General features: G+C 52.6%; 3 protein-coding genes across 10 annotated transcripts in view; 2 read left to right on the top strand and 1 right to left on the bottom strand.

The window, feature by feature from the left end:
* LOC117091874 overlaps positions 1-14053 on the bottom strand; it is a 33321-nt gene extending 19268 nt beyond the window's left edge. Inside the window, exons 1-3 of one of the 5 annotated variants that reach the window (XM_033224770.1) lie at positions 13880-14053; positions 12088-12384; positions 6976-7033 (exon numbers count right to left, since the gene is read on the bottom strand). In XM_033224770.1, coding sequence (XP_033080661.1) covers positions 6976-7033; positions 12088-12384; positions 13880-14019 — 495 coding nt within the window. In that variant the 5' untranslated portion in view covers positions 14020-14053. Of the gene's footprint in view, positions 1-6975; positions 7034-12087; positions 12747-13879 lie in introns of those variants that run through there. The other 4 variants (XM_033224771.1, XR_004440563.1, XR_004440562.1 and 1 more) reach the window with 4 other exon arrangements.
* LOC117091877 (ATP synthase subunit g, mitochondrial-like) lies at positions 6378-6812 on the top strand. Its single transcript, XM_033224776.1, has one exon. The coding sequence runs from the start codon at positions 6415-6417 to the stop codon at positions 6724-6726; it is 312 nt and encodes a 103-aa protein (XP_033080667.1). The 5' UTR covers positions 6378-6414; the 3' UTR covers positions 6727-6812.
* MZF1 (myeloid zinc finger 1) lies at positions 13189-24881 on the top strand. 4 transcript variants are annotated; one of them, XM_033224746.1, is made up of 7 exons: positions 14421-14550; positions 15680-15739; positions 16195-16630; positions 17078-17261; positions 18020-18090; positions 18187-18307; positions 23306-24876. In XM_033224746.1, the coding sequence occupies exons 3-7, from the start codon at positions 16235-16237 to the stop codon at positions 24736-24738; spliced, it is 2205 nt and encodes a 734-aa protein (XP_033080637.1). In that variant the 5' UTR covers positions 14421-14550; positions 15680-15739; positions 16195-16234; the 3' UTR covers positions 24739-24876. The 4 variants fall into 4 exon arrangements, with proteins under 4 accessions (XP_033080638.1, XP_033080637.1, XP_033080639.1 ...); XM_033224748.1 differs by lacking the exon at positions 15680-15739 and adding an exon at positions 14887-15055; XM_033224745.1 differs by lacking the exon at positions 14421-14550 and adding an exon at positions 14940-15055.
* The last annotated feature ends 1803 nt before the right edge of the window (positions 24882-26684 follow it).

Raw genomic sequence — 26684 nt, 5'->3', positions numbered from 1 at the left:
TGCAAGGCCACCTGTTGTGGGGGAAACTGTCCCTACAAAGGCTTCCCTGGCTTTTCCACATCCTAACCAGCTGGCAAACCGGGCAGGGAGCACCTACAGCCTGAACCTCCCCATCTTTGCCCTCAAGAGGATGCCTGGCACTGGGAATCTGGATAAGAGGAAGAAGAGCACCCATGCTCAGGCCAGACTGGGTTAAATGGCACGAAGGGCTGTCACCAGTCCCAGGCAAGGAAGACTGCCCCTAGGGACAGAAGAACAGCAGAAGACCAGTGCCCAGGGAGCATTTGAGCAAGTGAAGGATGCAGTCTGAGGGATACAAGGAAGAGGGATGTGGGGGACAGACTGGAAGGGCAAGACAGTGGCTGGAGCAGCTGCAGTACAGCCAGTACTGGGATCCAACAGGTGGCTCCTCCACTGGAAGGCCTTCCTTCCCCCATGGCAGACACCTACAGAGCCTGAGAAGCTCAGTTCCAGTAGCCACGACCCAGAGGACAGCGAGAGACATCTACACCATAATGCTGAACAAAAAAGTATGCTGGAGCCCTCTTCACCCACCATGATTCCACTAATGTTAGAATTTCAAGACAACATTATGTTTACCTATGTTCAGAAAAGGGTCTTAAAAAACAAATCAGGCTGACAATTCTGGGGAAAGGATTAGAAGAGGCTGCCCATTTTTTCCTTTATACATTTCTATATACCATCTGAATTTTCTTTGCAATAGCCATTTGTTATCACTGAAACTTGAAAAAAAAAGCCAGACACAGTGGCTCATGCCTATAATGCCAGCACTTTGGGGAGCTGAGGCGGGAGGACTGCTTGAGCCATGAGTTCAAAACCAGCTTGGGCAACATTGGGAGACATGCCTCTATAAATATAAAAAATCAGCTGAGTGCGTCGGCGCACACCTGTTGTCCCAGCTACTTGAGAGGTTGAGATGAGAAGATCACTTGAGCCCCGGATATCAAGGCTGTAGTGAGCTATGATGTCACCACTTGCATTCCAGCCTGGGCAGCAGAGCGAGACCCTGTCTCCAAAAAAAAAGAAAGAAAAAGAAAAAAAAGAAACTTGAAAAAAAAATTTAAGAATTGTTTCAATGTCAAAGTCAATCTTTTCCCTTTTCTTTCTTTTTTTTTTTTTTTTTCAGACAGTCTCTGGCTCTGTTCCCCAGGCCAGAGTGCAGTGGCCACATGGCTCACTGCAGCCTCAAACTCCTGGGCTCAAGTGATCCTCCCACCTCACCCTCTCAAGTAGCTAGGACTACAGGTGCGCAACACCACACCCAGCTAAGTTATTCTGTAGAGATGAGATCTCACTATGTTGCCCAGGATACCCTGGATCCTCTCGCCTCAGCTTCCCACACCCAGTCACCAATGAGTTTTTTTTTTTTTTTTTTTTTTTGAGACGGAGTCTTGCTCTGTCACCAGGCTGGAGTGCAGTAGCATGATCTCGGCTCACTGCAACCTCTGCCTCCCGAGTTCAAGCGATTCTCCTGCCTTAGCCTCCTAAGTAGCTGGGATTACAGGTGTGCACCACCACACCCAGCTAATTTTTGTATTTTTAATTGAGACTAGGTTTCACCATGTTGGCCAGGATGGTCTCAATCTCCTGACCTCATGATCTACCTGCCTCGACCTCCCAAACTGCTGGGATTACAGGCATGAGCTTCCACACCCAGCCCCCAATGACTTTTTCTTGAGATGGAGTCTCGCTCTGTCGCTCAGGCTGGAGTGCAGTGGCCCAATCTCGGCTCACTGCAAGCTCCGCCTCCTGGGTCCACACCATTCTCCTGCCTCAGCCTCCCAAGTAGCTGGGACTACAGGCGCCCGCCTCCACGCCCAGCTAATTTTTTGTGTTTTTAGCAGAGACAGGGTTTCACCGTGTTAGCCAGGATGGTCTCGATCTCCTGACCTTGTGATCCGCACGCCTCGGCCTCCCAAAGTGCTGGGATTACAGGCATGAGCCACCGCGCCCAGCCGACTTCAATATTTTTCATCTGCCTCTTCTTACACGTTGGCCGAGGCTTATACTACGCGTGATTTATATTTCTAGAAACCTGAAACATTGGCATTATCCTCCTACTCACAACTATAGCAACAGTGTTCATAGGTTACATGCTCCAAATATCATCCTGAGGCGCTTCAGTAATTACAAATCTACCATCAGCCATCCCATATATTGGAACTGCCTTTGAACAATGAATCCAAGGCGGATTCTCAGTTGATGGAGCCCCCTTACACAATTTTTTGTCTCCCATTTCACCTTACCCTTCGTCATTATAGCTCTAGCAACTGTTCACATCCTATTCTTACATGAAACAGGATCTAACGACCCTTCAGGGGTTTCATCAGACCCCAACAAAATCACTTTCCACCCCTACCACACAACCAACGATATTCTAGGTTTAATTTTTCTCCTCCTCCTCCTAATAACTCTAGTACTATTTTCGCCTGAACTCCTGAGCGACCCAGACAATTACACTTTAGCCAACCCCCTCAATACCCCACGCCACATTAAGCCAGAGCGATACTTTTTGTTTGCATATGCAATCTTATGATCCATCCCTAACAAACTAGGAGGCGTACTGGCCCTTACATTCTCCATTCTCATTCCAGCAGTTATTCCCGTACTTAACACGTCTAAACAACAAAGCATAATATTCCGGTCATTAAGTCAATGCCTATTCTGAATCTTAGTGGCTGACCTGCTCCCACTCACATGAATTGGAAGACAGCCAGTCAAATATCCTTTTATTGACATCGGACAGACAGCATCCATCATGTACTTCTCTACCTTCCTCACCCTTACACCACTCACTACCCTAACTGAAAATAAACTACTTAAATGAAAATGTCCTTGTAGTATAATTCAATACTCTGGTCTTGTAAACCAGAAATGGAGAATCTCCTCCCCCAGGACAACTCAAAGCATTCCACCCTCACCTACCTTCACCAAAGGGAAGGACCAAAAAAACTAATTAGGGCTGAATAAGTAGCTCCTGTGTAAATTAAAAACTCAACCTTGGCTGGGTGTGGTGGCTCACACCTGTATTCCCAGCCCTTTGGGAGGCCGAGGTGGGTGGATGATGAGGTCAGGAGTTCAAGACCAGCCTGGCCAAGATGGTCAAACCCTGTCTCTATTAAAAATACAAAACATTAGCTGGGCGTGGTGGCGGGCACCTGTAATCCCAGCTACTCGGGAGGCTGAGGCAGAGAATTGCTTGAACCCGGAAGGCAGAGGTTGCAGTGAGCCGAGGTTGCGCCATTGAACTCCAGCCTGGGCAATAACAGCGAAACTCCGTCTCAAAGAAAACAAAACAAAAAAGCCCTCAATCTTATTCCCTGCCACAGTTAGGGATACCTGAGGCTCAGCCATAGAGACAGTAAATACAGGAGCCTGGATGGCATCTGGACCCCATCAGTCATCTCTTTCTGCCTTCTGAGTTCTCTAAGTTTCTCAGTCAAGGAACAGAGGTAGGGGCATTTGCGGCTGCCATCCTCCCAAACTGGCCCACAAACTGGGGTTGCTGGTTGTGTGATGGCCCTCCTGCACAAGGCAGAGAGGGGCAGTCCCGTTTCCAATGCCCTGCTTGTTTGCAGTGAGGACAGGGTCACTGAGGACCAGAATATGGCTGGGGAGGATTTGGGCATTTCCAGTTGATTTGCCCTGGCTGATGATAGTGAGAGCAGATAGTGGGCTCCTTAGTGGCTGTTAGGCTCCATCCTGATGGCTGGCCTGGGGCCCTTGGGATAGGCAGAAAATTTGCAATGGCAGTAGCCATGTGGTGAACCTGACACTTATCTCTTTCTTGATCTTTCCTATCCTATTCAGCCTGCGATATTTCCTTGTTTTTATCTTAACAAGGCTATCTAATTTTATCTTATTATTTAAAGACCTTGAAGGCCATGTCCAGCAAAGTGGGGAATGGAATTTGTGGTTCTTGGTCTAGTGTTTGCAGTTTGTGTCTAATATCTGAAGAAGCCTGGCTAATAAAATGAACAGTCAAAATGCTGAGGCCTTTTCAGCTCTTAGGGTCCATAATAGTATATTTTCTCATGGCTTCCGCCAACCTGGAGTAATATAGAGCTGGGTTTTCATTTGCCCCCTGTGTTACTTCTCTTAGTTTGGCATAGTTAACTGTTTTTTTTTTTTTTTTTTTTTTTTTTGAGACGGAGTCTCGCTCAGTCGCCCAGGCTGGAGTGCAGTGGCCGGATCTCGGCTCACTGCAAGCCCCGCCTCCCGGGTTCACGCCATTCTCCTGCCTCAGCCTCCCGAGTAGCTGGGACTACAGGTACCCGCCACCTCGCCTGGCTAGTTTTTTGTATTTTTTAGTAGAGATGGGGTTTCACCATGTTAGCCAGGATGGTCTCGATCTCCTGACCTCGTGATCCGCCCGTCTCGGCCTCCCAAAGTGCTGGGATGACAGGCTTGAGCCACCGCGCCCAGCCAGTTGACTGGTTTTATGGCAGTCTTCTTCATGCCTTCAATTAAACAAGTAATCATATGATTACGGCATTCCCTACTAGTGTTTCCCTCTTGGTAGCTCCATCTAGGATCAACACCAGGAACTGCCGTTCTCCCCAGGCCAGACTCCTGAGGGTTCTGGGCATGAACGTAGTCTGCCCATCGTTGAGCTAGAGACCTGAGGTAGGACTTTTCCTCATAAGTACAACAGGTGGTAAAGATCATATAAATGTCCTGCCAAGTGCTATTAAATAAAATGGTAAGTCCTCTCCATCTTTTTATGCAACAGGAAGAGTCTTGGCTAAAGGAGACAACCTTAGCTTCTAGCTGAGACAGGTCAGACACTGGGAAAGGAACATGGACTCTGATGGTTCCTACATCCCCATTTGCCATGTCTCAGAGCAGCAGAACCTTGTCTGGAGCTCAAGTGGGATCATAAGTGACCCACAACCTAGTATGTGAATGGGGACAAGGGTCCCTGAAAAGGAGTCGGAACTGGGAAATGACATCCAAGGTTGAGATGACAAGGAGGTGAGGGACAAGGAACAGATGGAGTAGGTACAGTTGAACATGAAGGTGATATGCATGGGGGTGGCCTCTTGGCTGGGTGCAGTGGCTCATGCCTATAATCCCAGCATTTTGGGAGGCTGGTTGGGGAAAGCAGAAGAGGATAAAGGAATGGTTATCTAGAATGTCAGAAGAGTCAGTAGGGCCAGAGAATTTAGCCAAGCACATTCGACAGATTTGGCAGGGATTGGGATCCAGAGAGACAGTCATGAAATCCTGGACATAAAGAACTTCAGGCCGGGCGCGGTGGCTCAAGCCTGTAATCCCAGCACTTTGGGAGGCTGAGATGGGCGGATCACGAGGTCAGGAGATTGAGACCATCCTGGCTAACACAGTGAAACCCCGTTTCTACTAAAAAATGCAAAAAAAAAAAAACTAGCTGGGCGAGGTGGCGGGTGCCTGTAGTCCCAGCTACTCTGGAGGCTGAGGCAGGAGAATGGCGGGAACCCGGGAGGCGGAGCTTGCAGTGAGCCGAGATCCAGCCACTGCACTCCAGCCTGGGCAACACAGCAAGACTCCGTCTCAAAAAAAAAAAAAGAACTTCAGACCATTTACAGGAGTTACGACAGAAAAGGTCGAGCTGTAAAACAGTACTGGGGGCAAGGGTCTCATTCAGAGGCCTGAATTTCTGACCCAGAAGTTTGTAAAGCAGGCAAGCCACATTGCATAGGAAAATTAAGCATTTAAGCATTTCTTTTTGAGACTTTGGGGGTCAATTTTTTTCCAGTATTTTATTTTTTATCTTATTTTATCTTATTTTTTAGACGGAGTCTCACTGTGTCACCCAGGCTGGAGTGCAGTGACATGATCTCGCCTGACTGCAACCTCCACCTCCTGGGTTCAAGTGATTCTCCTGCTTCAGCCTCCCAAGTAGCTGGGACTAAAGGTGCCCGCCACCATGCCCAGCTAATTTTGTTTTGTGTTGTTTTAGTAGAGATGGGGTTTCACTGTGTTAGCCAGGATGGTCTCGATCTCCTGACCTCACGATCTGCCCACCTTAACCTCCCAAAGTGCTGGGATGACAGGTGTGAGCCACCACGCCCAGTCCTCCAATGTTTTAGAATGCAGCCCAGCAGTGAGTCTGAGGGACTAGACAGGGTCTGTCCAATTGTGTGACAGGGAAACCAAGTTGCTTGGGGCTAGTTGAGCCACAACTAGGGGCATCCTACCATGAAAAGTGCTCTACTCACATCTGCTAAAGGACCCTGAGGTGCATTTTTCTAAAGGGGCGTCCTGCCTATTAGAAAAAACCTCCCAGATGGCAACATTGCACTCCAGCCTGGGTGACAGAGTGAGACTCTGTCTCTAAATAAATAAATAAAATAGAAAAAAGAAAAAACCTCAGCCGGCCGTTTGGGGCGACGGACTTTTCATCCCAGAGCCATGGCCCAATTTGTCCGTAACCTTGTGGAGAAGACCCCGGTGCTGCTGAACGCTGCTGTGACTTACTCGAAGCCTCGATTGGCCACATTTTGGTACTACGCCAAGGTTGAGCTAGTTCCTCCCACCCCTGCTGAGATCCCTAGAGCTGTTCAGAGCCTGAAAAAAATAGTCAATAGTGCTCAGACTGGTAGCTTCAAACAGCTCACAGTTAAGGAAGCTGTGCTGAATGGTTTGGTGGCCACTGAGGTGTTGATGTGGTTTTACGTTGGAGAGATCATAGGCAAGTGTGGCATCATTGACTATGATATTTGAAAACCAATCTTTAACATCTGATTATATTTGATTTATTATTTGAGTGTTGTTGGACCATGTGTGATCAGACTGCTATCTGAATAAAATAAGAAAATACAGCAACAACAAAAAATAAAAAACCTCCCAGAGCTAGGGAGGGCAGCTCCCTTGGATGACCACTAGGGTGGGCAGTCCCAGGTCAGTCCAGGCACGAATTACACTGGGTGCTTGGCCCAGGGTCTGAGGGGAAGAGGTTGAGGGAAGACTCACTGTTCCGGTGCTGTTTGGGATCACCTGGATTAAAACATCTGGAGCAGGACGGCCAGCTCTTCACAGGAGAATTTAGAGTGAGAAGGTCTAAGTCACTCAAAACGTGTGTGGATTTGCCCTAGATGAGCAGCCACTGCTAACTGCACCACACAGAAAGTTCTGGAACTCTTGACCAGAGAAGGATAGGAGGGAGTCTTTCTCCCTTCCAGGCAAGGCAGCCAGCTCTGTTGACCCCCTGGCCTTCAGGCAACACCATGGAGCAGCCCTGGCCAGATGCCATCAATTACCAGAGGGCTACTCAGAGCTGGTTGCTGGAAGGCTGAAAAAGGAAAGTGAATTTAGGTCCCTCTCCAGAGCAGGTAGTGGTGGTTAGATACCTCTGAATGGGCACCTTTCAGTTTCTTTTTTATTTTTTTGAGATGGACTTTTGCTCTTGTTGCCCAGGATGGAGTGCAATGGTGATATCTCAGCTCACTACAACCTCCGCCTCCCGGGTTCAAGTGATTCTCCTGCCTCAGCCTCCTGAGTAGCTGGGATTACAGGAATGCACCACCATGCCAGGCTAATTTTGTATTTTTAGTAGAGACGGGGTTTCTTCATGTTGGTCAGGTTGGTCTCGAACTCCTGACCTCAGGTGACCTGCCCGCCTCAGCCTCCCAAGACACCTTTCAGTTTCACCAGAGTGTATCCCTGGCCAGAGACCTTCAGTTGTCTTCACACACTTACACACTGTCCACCAAGGATTTCGAGTAGGAAGGGAGAGGGGAGAGAGTCTCCTGTAGGGAGAGTCCCTCTGTGGGCCACCAAAATGTCGTGGTCAACGGCTGCCTGAGGCCTTGGCATGCAGGTGGTAAAAGAATCTTCCGCTGGGCGCGGTGGCTCAAGCCTGTAATCCCAGCACTTTGGGAGGCCGAGACGGGCGGATCACGAGGTCAGGAGATCGAGACCATCCTGGCTAACACGGTGAAACCCCGTCTCTACTAAAAATACAAAAAAATTAGCCAGGCGAGGTGGCGGGCGCCTGTAGTCCCAGCTACTCGGGAGGCTGAGGCAGGAGAATGGCGTGAACCTGGGAGGCGGAGCTTGCAGTGAGCTGAGATCCGGCCACAGCACTCCAGCCTGGGCAGCAGAGCGAGACTCCGTCTCAAAAAAAAAAAAAAAAGAATCTTCCAAGACAGTAATGAGTTTAGAAAGGCAGATTTACGAGAGCAAATGGGGAGAAAATGTTGCAAGGGAGCAGCGGGCAAGACAGAAGAGGGAAGCCTGGGGCCGGGCGCGGTGGCTCACGGCTGTAATCCCAGCACTTTGGGAGACCAAGGTGGGCAGATCACGAGGTCAGGAGATCGAGACCATCCTGGCTAACACAGTGAAACCCGGTCTCTACTAAAAATACAAAAAAATTAGCCGAGCGTGGTAGCGGGGGCCTGTAGTCCCAGCTACTCAGGAGGCTGAGGCAGGAGAAAGGCGTGAACCCAGGAGGCAGTGCTTGCAGTGAGCCGAGATTGCACCACTGCACTCCAACCTGGGCAACAGAGTAAGACTCCATCTCAAAAAAAAAAAAAGGGCCGGGCGCGGTGGCTCAAGCCTGTAATCCCAGCACTTTGGGAGGCCGAGACGGGCGGATCACGAGGTCAGGAGATCGACACCATCCTGGCTAACACGGTGAAACCCCGTCTCTACTAAAAATACAAAAACTAGCCGGGCGAGGTGGCAGGCGCCTGTAGTCCCAGCTACTTGGGAGGCTGAGGCAGGAGAATGGCGTAAACCCGGGAGGCGGAGCTTGCAGTGAGCTGAGATCCGGCCACTGCACTCCAGTCCGGGCGACAAAGCGAGACTCCGCCTCAAAAAAAAAAAAAAAAAAAGAAGAGGGAAGCCTGTCTGCCAAGAACCAGGAGGGAAGTTTTACAAGGTCATGCTGCTCAGCTTCAGTGCTTGCAGACATGATGCTTGCGTGCAGGTGAGCCATTTGCAGCTGACTCCATTTCTCAGGACATTTGCTCCCGTTTACCCATTTCTGTTCCTGCCAGTTAAGCCCATTTTTCCATTTTCTCTTAACTCCTTAGGGCTCCACAGGAATCTCTTAAAACCACAAGAGGAAGCCAAGAGAATCAAAAGATCCTGAGCCACCTCCCAGGCAGGATGAGGTGAACTACCCATCTCCACACTTCTCACTTGGAGACAGCAAATGTCACTGTGGGAAGCTGAATAAGGTCACCTAAACATGTCCATATCATAATCCCAAGAAACGATGAGTAAATTACCGTACATGGCAAAAGGAACTTTGTAAATTAATCTCAAGATAAGGAGATTCTCCTGAGTTATTCCAGTGGCCCTGAAATATAATCACAGGGTACTTAAAAGAGGAGGCAGAGGGGTCGGGCGCGGTGGCTCACACCTGTAATCCCAGCACTTTGGGAGGCTGAGGCGGGCGGATCATGAGGTCAGGAGTTCGAGACCAGCCTGACCAACATGGTGAAACCCCGTCTCTACTAAAAATACAAAAATTAGCCAGGCATGGTGGCACGCGCCTGTCATCCCAGCTATTTGGGAGGCTGAGGCAGGAGAATCGCTTGAAGTCGGGAGACAGAGGTTGCAGTGAGCCAAATCACACCACTGCACTCCAGCCTCAGGGACAGAGCAAGATTCCATCTTGAAAAAAAAAAGAAAAGAAAAAAAAAAGGCAGAGGAAGATTTGACTTAGGAGAAGGCTGTGTGATCACTGAAACCCAGAACTTCCAAAAGAAACCAGCCTTGCTGATACCTTGATTTTAGCCTAGTAAAACTGAATTCAGACTCTAACCTTTAGGACTCTAAGATAATAAGTTTATATTGTTTTTAAACCACTATGTTCGTAGTAATATTACAACAGTAATAAGAAACAAACACAGAAGAGAACTTCCCTAGTTGGTACCACCACCGTGGAGTACCCAAGGATAGAAGAGGATGATAGTTCTCCACACCAGATTAAGAAAGATTCAGTGAACCTAAGTCAGATCCTGACCTCTGTTGGAGCCCTCCCAGGCCTTCAAGTAAAAGCCACAGTCCTCACTGGCTCCCTTGTAAGACTCAAAGCCTCCTCCTCTACTCTGCTCACTCCTGACCACATTCTCCAGACAGAGCAAAGGGGCTTTTCTTGTTTTGATTGTTTGCTGAGATGGAGTCTTGTTCTGCCCCCCAGGCTGGAATGCAATGGCGCAGTCTTGGCTCACTGCAACTTCTGCCTCCCAGGTTCAAGCAATTCTCCTGCCTCCGCTTCCCAAGTAGCTGGGACTACTGGTGTGTGCCACCACGCCCAGCTGATTTTTGTATTTTCAGTAGAGACAGGGTTTCACCATGTTGGCCAGGCTGGTCTCAAACTCCTGACCTCAAGTAATCCACCCGCCTCGGCCTCCTAAAGTTTGGGATTACAGGCGTGAGCCACTGTGCCAGCTACAAAGGGGCTTTTGTTCCTGTGGTTCCTTTGGCCCAAAGCAGGTGCTCTTCCCTGTTATCTGCATGGCTTTTCCCCTCACCTTCTGCAGTTCTTTTCAAACACAACCTTATGAGAAAGGGCCATCCTCCGCCGTATGTATTTATTTATTGTGTGTCTGTCTCACCTTGTCTCTTTTACGTTTTGAACCATGTGAATGTAATACCTGGTCAAAATAGATTTTTTTTTTTAACTGTGTATGTGAAAAACAGGAACAGGCCAGGCACGGTGGCTCATGCCTGTAATCCCAGCACTTGGGAGGCTGAGGCGGGCAGATCACGAGGTCAGGAGTTCGAGACCAGCCTGGCCAACATGGCAAAGCCATGTCTCTACTAAAAATACAAAAATTAGCCGGGCGTGGTTGTGCGTGCCTGTAATCCCAGCTACTCGGGAGACTGAGGCAGGAGAATAGCTTGAACCAGGGAGGCGAGGCAGAGGTTGCAGTGAGCCACTGCACTCCAGCCTGGGCAACAAGAGCAAGACTCAGTCTCAAAAAAAAAAAAAAAAAATTAGCCCAGCATAGTGGTGTGTGCCTGTAATCCCAGCTACTTGGGGGGCTGACACCGGAAAATTGGTTGAATCCGGGAGACGGAGGTTGCAGTGAGCCGAGATCGCACCACTGCACTCCAGCCTGGGCGACAGAGCACGACTCCGTCTCAAAAAAAAAAAAAAAGGGAAGAAAGGAAAGAAAGAAGGGAGGGAGGGAAGGAGGGAGGGAGGGAGGGAGGGAGGGAGGGAGGAAGGAAGGAGGAAGGAAGGAAGGAAGGAGGAAGGAAGGAGGGAGGGAGGGAGGGAGGAAGAAGGAAGGAAGGAGGAAGGAAGGAAGGAAGGAAGGAAGGAAGGAAGGAGGGAGGGAGGGAGGGAGGGAGGGAGGGAGGGAAGGAAGGAAGGAAGGAAGGAAAAAAGACATGAACAAATGCCGCCTGACCGTTCTGTTTGTGGAATGACTACACCTATGATGAGTACCTCCACGGACCATGCACCTGGCCTTCAAACAAGGAGGCACAGCCCACAGGGCCTTCAGCTAGGGAGACAGGGAAAGGCGGGTGGACTGGGGAAGGTTCAAGCCTGGAGAAAGCACCGAAATCTGAACCACTCTTGGGCCCATCCTTCTCTCTCCCACATTCATACCTTTGCCTGCTCTCCCATCATTGTAAATTAATTCACCCACACATTCACTCACTCTCTCCCTCCCACTCTCAACAGGCAGCCCCAAGCTCGGGGGCCTCACGAAGTCTGGGTGGATGACCAAGCTCCTCCCTCGAGACTACATTTCCAAGACAGAGGAGAGAAGGGGAACGAACAGTGGACAAGCGCTGTAAGGCCGAGGAGGCCCGCAAGGGACCTTAGGGCCGGGCGAACACGCCTCCACGAAGATCTGGGCCAAAGAACTCCTCGACCCAGGACGGACCCAGACTCAGATCAGCACCTGTGCAGTATGGCCTGAGGCGGGTACCGTCCCGCCTAGCGGGTCTACATTTCCCGGAGAACCGCGGGGCCAACGATGGCTCCGACTGACCCACTCGGGTGCGTGCCAGCTGTGCACGCTATGGCCTCATATCCCAGTTCCCGGACCGAACCCAGCGGAAGGGCCGCAACTCCTGCCCCCGAAGCCGGGCCCCAGCGCGGCCGATCACCCTCACCTTCGGGTCGCAGTGCGAGCCGTCTGCTTTAGCTGGGCCTGGGGGGGCTTCGGCCCTTCTCCATCGCCCCGCCTCACAGCGCAGTTCAGCGCAGTTTCCCGGAGGAGGCCGAGCCCAGGCTCAGTCTTGGCGGCGAAGGGGGAAGGTTGCCTGGCGACGCCCGGGAACCGAGGAGGCTGCGTCAGGCCCGCCCCTTGCGACGCTCTCCGCTCGGCGCCAGGCGCCCCGGGGCCTGCCGGAAAACGTAGTTTGGCAACGAGGCTGCACCGTGCAGAGTCCAGGAAGGGGCGCCAGAAGCTGTTTCGGACCAAAGGCTGACTTTCTCGCCGCCTAATGTCTTTGTCTTACATCACCCTCCCTTCCTCCTTCCTTTCCTGGGTATGTGTCACTCTTTTCTTTTTCCCTGTTTGTCTCCTAGCCCGGAGAACAAGTTCCCTTCAGACTGCCAAATATAATTTCAAAACGGTTAAAAACATGACTCTCAGTGAGCATGTGTCAAAGATTTATTTATCGTACTGAGGGAACCAGCAAGATGATTCTAGGAAGATAGGAAAGAAAGAATGAACACTGGCCGGCCGCGGTGGCTCACACCTGTAATTCCAGCAATTTGGGAGGCCGAGGCGGGCGGATCACCCGAGGTCTGGAGTTCTACACCAGTCTGGCCAACATGGTAAAACCCCATCTCTACTAAAAGTACAAAAATCAGCCGGGTGTGGTGGAGCAGCCTGTAGTCCCAGCTACTCGGGAGGCTGAGGCAAGAGAATCGCTTGAACCTGGGAGAGGGAGGTTGCAGTGAGCCGAGACTGCACCACTGCACTCCAGCCTGGGCGACAGAGTGAGACTGCCAAAAAAAAAAAAAAGTCAGGCGGGCGCGGTGGCTCACTCCTGTAATCCCAGCACTTTGGGAGGCCGAGACGGGCGGATTACGAGGTCAAGAGATCGAGACCATCCTGGCCAACATGATGTCATCCCGTCTCTACTAAAAATACAAAAATTAGCTGGGTGTAGTGGTGCGTCCCTGTAGTCCCAGCTACTCGGGAGGCTGAGGCAGGAGAATCACTTGAACCCGGGAGGTGGAGTTGCAGTAAGCCGAGATCTGGCGACAGCGAGACTCCGTCAAAAAACAAAAAACAAAAAAACCGAAATAAAAGCACGAAGTCGGATACAAAACTGCTTAGTGGGCTACAAAGCGATACAATGGGCAGAAAGCATTTGCAATCTATCAGCCTTTACAAGGTAGCATCTAACTGGACAGCATCTGGACTCCTAAGTTTTCCTAACAGTTCTACTTCTGATTCTCCATCTCTTCGTGCTGTCATCTTTCTCTAGGTCTTTGAAAACTGTCAGTCCATCTTACTGTATCTCTAATATCTGTCCCTTTTCTCCCTTCTTGTCTCTGTCCCTCTCCCTTCTTGTCTGCCTCATGAGTCTGGATATCTGCATTTCTTGTCTCTGTGAAGCCATTCTGCGTTTCTTTGTGTCTCTTTCATCTCCATCCCTTTCTGATCTGCCTCTCTCTTGCTAACTGTTCTGACACCCGTTTGCCCGGTCCTAACCCTCTGATCCACTCAGCCCTCTTATAACTTGGACCCGTGTTTCTATGTTTGTTCACTTATTTTCACTGTCTCTCCTCGCGTCGAGTCTCCGGCCCTCCCAGTCTGTGGGTCTGTCTCTCTCTTCCTCCTGCCTGTCCTTCGTCTCTCCTTGCCCTTGAGTCTCTGGTCTCTCTGTCTCTGTCTTTCCTCGCTGTTTCTATCGATCGGCATCTATCTGCCCCAGTACCACTCCCCACCTCCTCATCCCACGTGTCCCATTGCATTTCCAACGCCCGCCACGTCTCTGGCTTGCCCAGGCGGTGTCGGGTCGGGTCCCCAGGTTACCATGGAGACGTTCAGGGCCCGCCCCTCGCGCATGATCACAGAGGAACGTCATCGCGCCGCGCGCGCCCGTGCACACGAAGAACCCTACCGACTACATCTCCCGGAAAGCATCGGGCCAAGCCTTTCTCCATTTTGCGGCCTAGGAAGTAGCAGAGGCCCCTTCCTGCAGGGAGTTGCCATGGAGACGCGGTGGGGCGCCGACGGCGTTCCAATGACGGCAGTGATTGGTGCAGGACGCTGCTAATCTCAGGAAGGCCCGTAGAGAAATGAGGAAAACGTGGTGGGGGGCATGCGCGATCTGGAAGGCGGTACTGCAGTCTGTTGTCCCCGAGAGGCTTGCACATGTCGACGCACGGATTCGAGGCGGGGAGCATGGGAAGAAGCGGCCAGGAGCGTGACCTGATGATTGCGACCACCGCTAGGGGACGGGAGGAGAGGGTGTAGAAACGGAGGCGAGGGTGGGGGAAGGGCAAGGAGGCGCGCGAGCTGGTGCGCGGAGCATCCTGGGAGACGTAGTCCAGCGGGTGGGGAAGCCGAAGACTGCGCGTGCTCAGGAGCGCGGAGCAGCTCGCTGAGCGCCGAGGTGAGGGCGGGGGTCCTCTGAACCGGGAGGGCTAGGGTGGGGACCGGGGTGGTGGCTCCAGACTCAGGGATTCCGGCTGCCCAGCGAGACCCGGAGCGCAGGGAAGGAATCCGGGCACTCCTTACGGGAGCGCCAAGGGCTAGAGCGAGAGGCTTGTCAATCACTGCTGGTTGCCACGACGACAGCCTTTGGGAGCCCCGCCCCCGGCTGCCTAGGCGTCTTCACGACCTACTTTGGCACGCTGGAGCGGAAGTTGCCGCCTGGACTTCTGGGAAGTGTATTTCGGAACCCTCCGTGGGTACCTACCATCTTGGCTATGACCCAAGTTTCTCCCAGGGTTTCAGGTTGACTTGGCACCTTGAAGAGTGGAGGCTTGGCCCCCAGGATCAGGTGGCCCTCGAAATCAATGCCACCCACGGGGGGATGATTCTGCGGCGCCATCCCCTTCATAACGCAGATTCCTTCACAAAGGCGCAGCTGCAGGAGGAACAGCGCGAGGAGGGAGGTCAGCCTCACTTGCAGATGCGGAAACAAGTTCTCAAAGGCACAGTGACCTGAAGATGGGCAGAATCAGAATCTCGGGACTTCCTTGCAGGCTCCTGTTCCAGCAGTCTTGGAGCCTTTGCCGACCCTCACCCCCACCCCTTGCGAAGCTGCCCTATCCTCTTCCAACCCCACCTAAATCAGGAAGCTGAGATGGGGCATTGTGTAGTGTGATGCTGGGCTCAGAAGATGAGACTGAGTAGGGAGAGAGGGTGCTGCCTTGGGGCTGAGCCATACAGGTGACTGCACAGGTTGACATGGAGGATTAGGTGGAGCGAGGCTTCCAGGCTGAGAGGGGAATGATGGTGAGGCCCAACTCAGGAGCCAAATCTAAGTAGATGAGAGAGTAGAAGGTGAAGTGAGGGCTGGTGTTGGGTGGGGAGAGATGCCAGCAGTGATGCTGATGCCCAGGCTGTAGGTGTATAGATGCCATCCACCTGGTAAAAGAGAGAGCTGCAGCGCAGGAATGAGGTTGCACATGTAGAAGAAGGGAAGGATACAGGGGAGAGAAGTGTCTTCTAGACCTAAAAAACAGCCTGTGGGCCAGCATGGTGGAACAAACCTTTAAGGCCCAGCACTTTGGCAGGTCAAGGCAAGAGGATCATCTGCTTGAGCCCAGGAGTTCAAGAACAGCCTGGCCAACATAGTAAGATCCCATCCCTACAGAATATTAAGAAATTAGCCAGATGTCGTGGCACACACCTGTTGTCTTAGCTACTTGGGAGGCTGAGGTGGGATGATCTCTGGAGCCTGGGAGGTCAAGGCTGCAGTGACACATGATCTTACCACAGCACTTCAGCCTGGGCGACAGAGTGACACCCTGTCGCAAAGAAAAAAAAGAAAAAAGCCTGTGTTTGGAGCAGGGAGTCTATCAGAGACTTTGCACAGGCCCAAGTGGAGAGAAGACCAGGGATACAGGTGGCTAAGGGAGGGCTTCTAGCTGCGTAAGTCTGTGGGGTCTGAATGGCCTTTCTTTGCTTCTTTCCTCATCTGCCTTCCACATGGGGTAGGTCTGAGGATCAAACAGTACAGGATACACTAGGTAGTGAAGCATTCACTGTCTACTCCTGTTGCAACAGCCTCATCCTATTTCTTCACCAGGGGCAGACACTGGCCTCAGATACCTGACCTGGTACCCTCTATGAGGCCTGCGGTGCTGGGCTCCCCAGACCGAGCACCCCCAGAAGATGAGGGGCCTGTCATGGTGAAGCTAGAGGACTCTGAGGAGGAGGGTGAGGCTGCCCTATGGGACCCAGGCCCTGAAGCTGCACGCCTGCGTTTCCGGTGCTTCCGCTATGAGGAGGCCACAGGGCCCCAAGAGGCCCTGGCCCAGCTCCGAGAGCTGTGTCGCCAGTGGCTCCGTCCAGAGGTACGCTCCAAGGAGCAAATGCTGGAGCTGTTGGTGCTGGAGCAGTTCCTGGGCGCACTGCCCCCTGAGATCCAGGCCCGTATGCAGGGGCAGCGGCCAGGCAGCCCTGAGGAGGCTGCCGCCCTAGTAGATGGGCTGCGCCGGGAGCCGGGCGAACCCCGGAGATGGGTGAGTGAGTGACCATGAATGGGGTTCAGGACTGGAGCATCATCCAGCTCTGCCTCACCCTGGGTAGCACCATGCTTTGCCAGACACACATTCTCCCTTGTGGTACAGAAGTGGCCACCTGCAACAGAGACTCTGTGCAAGGCTGCCCAGGGCAAAGGGATTCCAGGGCCAGACTCTGCAGCCCATTCCTGCATCACCTGCAGTCACATGGACATAGGAGCTGCAGGCTAGGGGGATATGGGGAAGGTACTGCAAGGCTCTGGGTGTCAGAGCAGGGGAGGGACTGCAGGTGGTCCCTTCTTTCTTTGCTCAGGGACTAGGGGAGGTGGGTCCTTGGAGGACCTAGTCAGTAGGTATTTACAAGGCGGGCCCCTGGGATCGTACAGTGAGATTTGCGGCCAGCCTTACTCTCTGGTAGGACCTCTGATGGTGGGGGCATCTCCCCAGGTCACAGTCCAGGTGCAGGGCCAGGAGGTCCTATCAGAGAAGATGGAGCCCTCCAGTTTCCAGCCCCTACCTCAAACTGAACCTCCAACTCCAGAGCCTGTGCCCAAGACACCTCCTAGGACTATGCAGGAAGCATCACTGGGCCTGCAGGTGAAAGAGGAACCAGAGGTTACAGAGGACTCAGGTGAGGGCATGCAGTGTGGGCAGCACCTAAGGTCTGGTTGGGTGGGCCAGGGATCCTGGCCTGAGCAGTCAGTCTGAAGTCCACTGGGCCAAGTTTGTCATAAATGGAATGGTTTCCATATGCCAGCAGCCCCCACATTCCACCCAGTAAGGTCTCCCCTCCACTGCAGCCAGCGCTGCCACTACCCCTCACACACCAAGCCTGACTGTCACAGCCCTGTACCCATGAACCCCCTGGCATGGAGCAGGCTGTTGGGGTTTCCCAGCACTGATGGCATGTGGTGTTCAGTCCCCAAGGAGATCTCTTAGGCAATATCTGCTTTTCATTGGGGAACAGACAGCAGGCCGAGGTATAATTAGGAGCTGCTGAGGGATGACCTCGTAGTGTTAGGGGTATGACCCCTTTCACCTCCCAGGCAGGGCACCTGAACTAGCTGCTCACACCCTGCCGTTCCTGTGTGGACCCCTGTACAATACCTCTGATCCCCACTGACCATCTTGCTCCATGGTTCACGTAGGGCTACAGGGGCACAGACCTAAGCCCATCTCATCCCACTGCAGCTCAACCCCTGGCCTTCCAGGGTACTCTGCTTCCCCTAGCCCCTAAGCTGGACCCTCAGCTACCCTGCACTGCCCTCCCCAACCCAAGCCCACAACCAGGAATCCCTCCTCTCTGCATCCCAGCACCTGGCACACCACTAAGAAGGGCAGTGGGGTGGAAACTCGCTCAGGCAGCCTGATCCCAGTTTTCCTCTCTAGATTTCCTGGAGTCTGGGCCTCTAGCTGCCACCCAGGAGTCTGTACCCACCCTCCTGTCTGAGGAGGCCCAGGTAAGTCCTGCCCAGGTCCATGTTCTCCTCCTTTCCCTGGGGGTTGCTCCCTGAGCCCAGCCAGGCACAGATGAGCAGTGACCACTGTGATTTCAGGGATGTGGGACAGTGCTGGACCAGGACTTTCCCCACAGTAAGACTGGGCCTGAGGGTCCCCCATGGAGGAAGCACCCCAGGGCCCTGTGGCATGAGGAAGCTGGGGACATCTTCTCCCCAGGTAAGTGAAATGGGGTGTGGTGGGACTAGGCCCTCCGCATGGACAGCATGATCTCCGCTGACCCCACTCCTCGCTCTATGCAGGCAGCCCTCTCACTCCAGTATCTCCAAGTTTCCCCATTCCCTAGATCATCCCATGTAAGGTTCAACCTCCTCTAGCATCTTCTGTCCTCAAAAAAAGCCACCCACCACTACCACTGATCCCACAGTCCCTCTACTTTTTAGAAACTCCCCACCCCAGTAAAACCTTTTGCAAGTAGGGCCTGTATTCCCCATACCCATATTCTCTCCCAGTCCTGGTATCTTGGATGGCCTCCTGGGCTTGCATCCTGCTAGTCAGGCATCAAGACAGGTAGGGTTGGGACCTGACAAGGACAGCAGGTTAACAGACAGAGCAGTTGGGCAGGAGGGACCTTGACACAGGATAGGAATCCTGCCCAATCATGCAGGCATTACAGGCCAGAGGCCCCCTGCCATCTACCTCTTAGCCACCACCTTTGTCTGGCATCATCCAGGCTCCCCCACACCCCATCTTCTGTTCGGTTCCTTCCTGTTCCCGAGACCCAGGGTCTCCTCTTTCTTAGTTCACACCTTTGTTTTACTGGAGCTTTCTGGGTGTTCTGGTGTGGGAGATAAAATTCTGAGATGTCCCATATCTGAAACACATTGTCTAACCCTCAACGTTAGATTGAAGTTTGGCTGGAAGAATTCTTTTTATTAATACAGTCACAAACGTTTTTGATCACTATTGTTGGTGAGCCTTTTCAGTTTGAAATTCACATCTCAGTTCTGAGAAACTGCCCTGAAATGTTTATCTCCTTCCATTCTATTGCTCTGTTCCCTGTTTCTGGGATGCCTGTTACTTGGCTACTGGCCTCTAGGATGAATCCTTTTATGTTCTTTTCACTCCAATTTTCTATTCCTTCATCTTTCTACTCTATTTTCCGGGAAATTTCCTCACTTGTATCTTTCAGACCTTCTGTTGACATTTTCATTTCTGGTAGCTTTTTTTTTTTTTTTTTTAGGGTCTACTCTTTCACACAGACTACAGCACAGTGGTGCCATCATAACTCACTGTAACCTCGAACTCCTGGGTTCAAGTGATCCTCTTGCCTCAGCCTCCCAAGTAGCTGGGACTGCAGGCATGTGTCACTGTACTTGGCTCATTTTTAATTTTTTTATTTTTTTGTAGAAACAGGTTCTCACTATGTTGCCAGGGCTGGTCTTAAATTCCTGGCCTCAAGTGATCGTCTCACCTCGGCCTCCCAGAGTGCTGGGATTACAGGCATGAGCTACTTCATCTGGCCTCTTCTAGCATATTTTTAATTTCCAAGAGTGTTTTCATCCTCTGAATGTTCATCTTTTTAGCTGCCTCCTGTTCTTTCCCTTATATGTCTATCCTTATTTCTCTGAGAACAGCAGTAACTTTTTAAAAAAACAATGTGGTCTCTATTCTTTCCTAGTTGTTGGCTTATATGCAAGAGAGGGGCACCACAAATCTGGCTGACAGCTCTGAGCAGGTAGATGTGGGGATTACTGGCTGGAAGGGACATGGGGGAACCCCACATCCCAAGGAGACCCTTTTCTTAGGGAATGTGAGCAAGCAGCTTGAGTATGAGTGCATACTGCAAACAGATCCATAGGGCAATGTGGCTAGGCCAGTTTGGGGGCATTCTCCACTGTAAGCATGTTTCATTCCATCGTCTGAATCCTACAGGAAGGTATCTTCAGCCTCCTGTCAGCATCCTTGGGAGAGAGACTGACATCTCAGCGTCCAATGGGACTGTTTACCTAACAACCCTGACTTTCTCAGTATGGTTTCTCACCCTTAACATAGCCTTCTGCCAGGATGGGAGAAGAAATCCAGAAGTCAATCATGGCAGTACATACTGTTGGCTCAGAATTGTGTGCGGACAGAGCCCACAACAGCAGCCCTGCCCAGCATCTGCTTCTGAAACAGCCTCTCCAGCCTGGCTGGTGCCCTGCCCATTCACCTCCATGGCCAGAGGTATCAGGTGCCTCCAACTCCTGAGTTTGCAGAATCTTCTTAGCCAGGTGCAGTCTCTCATGCCTGTACTCCCAGCACTTTGGGAGGCGGAGGCAGGTGGATTGTTTGAGTCCAAGAGTTCAAGACCATCCTGGGCAACACGGCAAAACCCCATCTCTACTAAAAAATAATACGAAAAACTAGCTTGGCATGGTGGCACGTACCTGTAGCCCCAGCTACTTGGGAGGCTGAGGTGGGAGAGTCACCCAAGCCAGGGAAGTCAAGGCTGCAGTGAACTGAGATCGTGCCACTGCACACCAGTCTGGGCAATGGGGATGAGACCAGTCTCAAAAAAAGAAAAGGAATCTTGGGAATAAAACTGTGCCTTTTCTTTGAGGCAAGAGAGGTTTATCTATTTATTTATGAAATGGAGTCTTGCTTTATTTAAAGAGTCGGGGTTTTGCTATTTTGCCCAGGCTGTTCTCAAACTCCTGACCTCAAGTGATCCTCCTGCTTCAGCTTTCCAAGTAGCTGCGATTACAGGCTTAAGCCACCACACCTGGCTCAGAGAGGTCTTTTTATGTCTTCATCAGGAGAACATTCTGAATAGCTAATACATTCATATGTTAGGATTTCAAAAGGCACAAGACAGTATACAGTGGAATGCCCCTTCCCTGCCTGTGCCACACAGTCCTACTCTCCAGCAGCCAACATTGCTTGTTTCTTATGTGTCTTTCTAAAAAGATTCTGTACATACAGAAGCAAAGACATTTACAGACACAGATTCATTCCTTTTTTTTTTTTTTTTTTTTTTTTTTTTTTTGAGGCGGAGTCTCGCTCTGTCGCCCAGACTGGAGTGCAGTGGCACAATCTTGGCTCACTGCAAGCTCCGCCTCCCGGTTCACGCCATTCTCCTGCCTCAGCCTCCCGAGTAGCTGGGACTACAGGCGCCTGCCACCTCGCCCGCTAGTTTTTTTTGTATTTTTAGTAGAGACGGGGTTTCACCATGTTAGCCAGGATGGTCTCGATCTCCTGACCTCGTGATCCACCCGTCTCGGCCTCCCAAAGTGCTGGGATTACAGGCTTGAGCCACCGCGCCCGGCTCATTCCTTTTTTTTAAGATGGAGTTTCGCTCTTGCTGCCCAGGCTGGAGTGCAATGGCGCGATCTCGGCTCACCGCAAACTCTGCCTCCCGGTTCAAACAATTCTCCTGCCTTAGCCTCCCAAGTAGCTGGGATTACAGTCATGCATCACCACACCTGGCTAATTTTGTATTTTTTTTTCAATAGAGACGGGGTTTCTCCATGTTAGTCAGGCTGGTCTCAAACTCCCGACCTCAGGCGGTTCACCCACCTTGGCCTCCCAAAGTGCTGGGATCACAGGCGTAAGCCACTGTGCCTGGCCCATTCCTCTGATTTTTTTTTTTTTTTTTTGAGACGGAGTCTCACTCTGTCACCCAGGCTGGAGTGCAGTGGCGCCATCTCGGCTCACTGCAAGCTCCGCCTCCCAGGTTCATGCCATTCTCCCGCCTCAGCCTCCCGTGTAGCTGGGACTACAGACGCCAGCCACCACGCCCAGCTAATTTTTTGTATTTTTAGTAGAGACGGGATTTCACGTGTCAGCCAGGATGGTCTCGATCTCCTGACCTCGTGATCCGCCCGCCTCGGCCTCCCGAAGTGCTGGGATTACAGGCGTAAGCCACCCCGCCCAGCCCCATTCCTCTTCTATAAAACATACATGGGCTGGGCACGGTGACTCATGCCTGTAATCTTTAGTACGAGGAGGAGCACAACTGTTGAAGAAGTACCTAAACATGGAATTACTTGATCAAAGTGTGGGCTATTTGCTGTTTTGATGGATTTTGCCACACTGTCTTCCCATTTATGCTCACCAGCAACACATAGGAACACGTGGGTCCCTGCAGTCAGGGTGTGGAAATGGCAGATGAATTCAGCCCTAGGGTGCATTTTTCTTACTAGGAGGAGATGGAGTATATTTTATGGGATATAAGCATTAGTTACATTTCCTGTCCTGTTCACATCCTTTGCCCGTGTGTCTATGAGGTTATTGATCTTTCTTATTGATTTATTGTAGCTGTTTACTCAGGAGGTTAGTTAGCCCTTTGCCTGTGGAGAGTTTATTAGTTTGCCATTTGCCCTTTTTTAAATTTAATTTTTTTTATTTTTTAGCCATTTGTCTTTTGACTCTGATGTGGTTTTTGCTGATTTCCTTTGATGTATTCTAATTATCTGACTTTTCTTTGGCGACTTATGGATTTTCTCTCACCCACTAAAAGCCCTCGCTGCTCTCTCAGTCTTCTTAGTTTAACCTCCTCCAGGTTTCCACCCTCTCCAGGCCCTGATTCTCAGTTGCAGTTGCTGGTACCTCCTCCTCCTCCCAGCGTCAGACGCTAGAGTGCTCAGTGTGGCTGGGACCCACTTCTCTCCTCTGTAGACACCCACCCCTGTGTTGATCACTAGCAGGCCCTGGGTTCTGTGTGCCATGTGTATGCCCCAGAGCCCTTGCTCAGGTTTCCCCACAGCCTGCACGAAATCTGTGTTCCTCAGATGCCCCCACAGACATCACAAGCAAGGCACATCCAAACCCTAGACCACCATCCAGGAGCCTGCACCTTCTTACTGTTGTTGGCTCTACCTCCAGCCTTCGAGACCCACTCACTTCCCTGCATTTGCAGAGACCATCATTTTCCACCTAGACAGTGCCCCCACGCTTGCCCTACAGCCCTTCCAAAAATGATTTTTTCCAATTTAAATCAGACCTGGAAAGCTTTTTCACAAAGCCAAGTCTTCCTCCTTACACTGGGTTCTGTCTCATTATCACCTCATCAGGGAAGTCTGTACAGATAGAATCCCTACCCCTGCCTTTGTCACCTCCGTCTGCCTCATTGGTCAGTTTCAGGTCCCTGTAGTTCACACTGTGTCCCCAGGGCTGACGTGGGTCCGGGCACGGTGGGCATTTTGTCATGAATGAATGGTCCCCTTGTGCATACAGGGTTTGCGCTGCAGCTGAACAGTGTCTCCGCAGGTCCAGGTAGTGTAAACCCTCACCTCCACGTCCCCTGGGACCTCGGCATGGCTGGCCTTTCGGGCCAGATCCAATCACCCTCCCGCGAAGGTGGCTTTGCGCATGCGCTTGTGCTCCCCAGCGATCTGAGGAGTGAGCAGGACCCCACGGACGAGGATCCCTGCCGTGGTGTGGGCCCTGCTCTGGTCAGCACCCGCTGGCGCTCCCCCAGGGGCCGGAGCCGGGGCCGCCCCAGCACTGGGGGTGGGGTGGTTAGGGGCGGCCGTTGCGATGTGTGTGGTAAGGTGTTCAGCCAACGCAGCAACCTGCTGAGGCACCAGAAGATCCACACGGGTGAGCGACCATTCGTGTGCAGCGAGTGCGGCCGCAGCTTCAGCCGCAGCTCGCACCTGCTGCGCCACCAGCTTACGCACACCGAGGAGCGGCCGTTCGTGTGCGGCGACTGTGGCCAGGGGTTCGTGCGCAGCGCGCGCCTGGAAGAGCATCGGAGAGTGCACACGGGCGAACAGCCTTTCCGTTGCGCTGAGTGCGGCCAGAGCTTCCGGCAGCGCTCCAACTTGCTGCAGCACCAGCGGATCCACGGCGATCCTCCCGGCCCTGGCGCTACGCCCTCGGCCCCTCCTGGTGCGCCCGAGCCTCCCGGCCCCTTTCCGTGCAGCGAGTGCCGCGAGAGCTTCACGCGGCGCTCCGTGCTACTGGAGCACCAGGCGGTACACACAAGCGATAAGTCTTTTGGCTGCGTTGAGTGCGGCGAGCGCTTCGGCCGCCGCTCAGTGCTGCTGCAGCACCGGCGCGTGCACAGTGGCGAGCGGCCGTTCGCCTGTGCCGAGTGCGGCCAGAGCTTCCGGCAGCGCTCCAACCTCACGCAGCACAGGCGCATCCACACTGGGGAGCGACCCTTCGCCTGCGCCGAGTGTGGCAAGGCCTTCCGCCAGCGGCCCACGCTCACGCAGCACCTCCGCGTACACACAGGCGAGAAACCCTTTGCCTGCCCCGAGTGTGGCCAGCGCTTCAGCCAGCGCCTCAAGCTCACGCGTCATCAGAGGACACACACGGGCGAGAAGCCCTACCACTGCGGCGAGTGCGGCCTGGGCTTCACGCAGGTCTCGCGGCTCACAGAGCACCAGCGCATCCACACGGGCGAACGGCCCTTCGCCTGCCCCGAGTGCGGCCAGAGCTTTCGGCAGCACGCCAACCTCACCCAACACCGGCGCATCCACACGGGTGAACGGCCCTATGCGTGCCCTGAGTGTGGCAAGGCCTTCCGCCAGCGGCCCACGCTCACGCAGCATCTGCGCACCCACCGACGAGAGAAGCCCTTCGCCTGCCAGGACTGTGGCCGCCGCTTCCACCAGAGCACCAAGCTCATTCAGCACCAGCGAATCCACAGCGCCGAGTAGTTCCAGTCGGGACGCAGTCTCCGCCGTGGTCAGAACACCTATCTCACCTGGTTGTTGTAAGGCTGGCGATTACATAAGTATAAGCAGGTCCGCCCAGGGCTTGGCCACTGTAAGTGTCCAATAAACAGTAGATGGAAACTGGGTCTCCACCCACTCAGTCCCTCGCCACCTGTGCGTCCTTCACTCCCCACCCTCCAACCCCCACAGTGCTGGGCTGGTGTGCTCCCTCTGCAACCACATGGTTCCTGTGCGAGTTCCCCTCCACAACACCCCTCTTCACCCTGATAGAGGCGGCTCCTAGCATCACCTACCCCGCCTGTGGGATCGCCGCTATACCAAGCTTCTGGTATACACTGAGGGAATGGACCAGCAGCAGGTGGGGCAGAACTGCCCTGGGCAGTCCAGCCTCAGCTCTCCCTGGGCAATGGACCTCGATTTCCCAAACCCAGAGAGGAAGAAATGTTCTCTGTGAGCATCTACCAGGAGTCCATATGTATGTAGCATGGTGCCATGCCTGATCAATCAGGGTCAAGAGACAGAGCACAGCTAACTAGGTGTTAGGTGACTAATGGGGGACTGAGAAGGTTAAGTCAATCTGGCTTAGAAATGGGAAAGTTCCTGCAGGAAGCAGCTAGACCCTTAGGCCTAGAAGAACAAAGGGAAGCATTGCAACTTAGAAGTTCCAGTGAGTTTCCCATGGAGCTGAAACTCAGGCCTCTGAGAAGTGGGCACTGCTGAGCCGGTCCTGGGGTCTCTTAGCTGGCAGGGAAGCCCTGTGCGCCTGAGGGGGTACTGCTCAGCTGGGCTGGAGGTCTCTGTTCTCAGGAGGGTGCCCCAAAGGCCTAGGAGACTCCTGAGGAGGGGGCACTGGTGTGGGTGTCTCCAAGGGGCCCAATAAGCCTGGTTCTGGGAGGTATGTAAAAACTGTTGCTCCTGGAAGGACCTGCTGTTGCCAGGGGGAAGAGATGCTGCTACCCTAGTCTTTTCTCCCTTTCCAACCCCTGTTCTGGCCTGCCCCTAACACAGCTGCAGGTGAAGAGGGGTGTTTGTAGTCTCTGCCCTGCGCAGTGATGCCTAGGTGGGCAGATCTGGAGCCCAGCCCTTCTCTGGCAACGACATCCCATAGGATTTTCCCTTGACACTGAGACCAGGGCCTCCAAGGGTTGGGAGAACACTCAATCCTCAGGGAGGTTACCAGCCTCCTGAGCCCACCAGTCCTCCTTGCTCCAAGTCAGCGCTAATAATTCCCATGATACTACCTCTCCCACCCCAGCTCAGCTGTCCGGTCGTCCTTACCCTAACAGCACCCTACTCCCTGAAGTGGTCATGAGAGGCCAAGGCTTTCTACCTATATCCACCTATCAGTGGGAGTACCCGCTGAAGAGCTCTACTCATGGGGACATTCAGCATCTCACCCTTAATACTAGAGGAACAAAGGGAACCAGTGGGGTCACAGCACTTCGTGCAGCTGGGAGCCAAGGATCCCACTTGGATCTGCCAACCCCCAGGTTTGTGGGTGGTACTGTGCCTAAACTTGATGCCTGAAACCTGCATGCTCCCCTCCACACCCTGTCATGGCTGTCCCCTGGGCCATGGGCCAAGCCAAACCCCAGGAGAGGACCCAGACAGGCCAGATTCTCCCTAGCCAACCAACATCATGCGATCCAGCAGGAGCAAACTGACACCTGGTGATCCAGATTCTGCCTCAGGATGTCTTTGTAAAACTCCTTTACACCTAGGAAACCATTTCCTAGTTTTAAAACTGGAGAATTTTACCTGGAAATTCAGATTTTTCAGGACTTTCCTGTTCTCGTGTTTACAAGCAGCAGGTGATGAGGGTGTAGGACCCTGCAGATGGATCCCCAACCAGTCTGAGAAGCAAAGACTGCAGGCCCTGGGCCAGTTTCCCTGCCCTGTGGTGATCATTCCCATCACTAGAGCTGAAG

Source organism: Trachypithecus francoisi, unplaced genomic scaffold (genome assembly GCF_009764315.1).
Source record: "Trachypithecus francoisi isolate TF-2019V2 unplaced genomic scaffold, Tfra_2.0 Lachesis_group12, whole genome shotgun sequence".
NCBI classification, from domain to species: domain Eukaryota; kingdom Metazoa; phylum Chordata; class Mammalia; order Primates; family Cercopithecidae; genus Trachypithecus; species Trachypithecus francoisi.
Note: the sequence above shows the minus strand (reverse complement) of the source record. Positions and strands in the feature narration are given on the sequence as shown.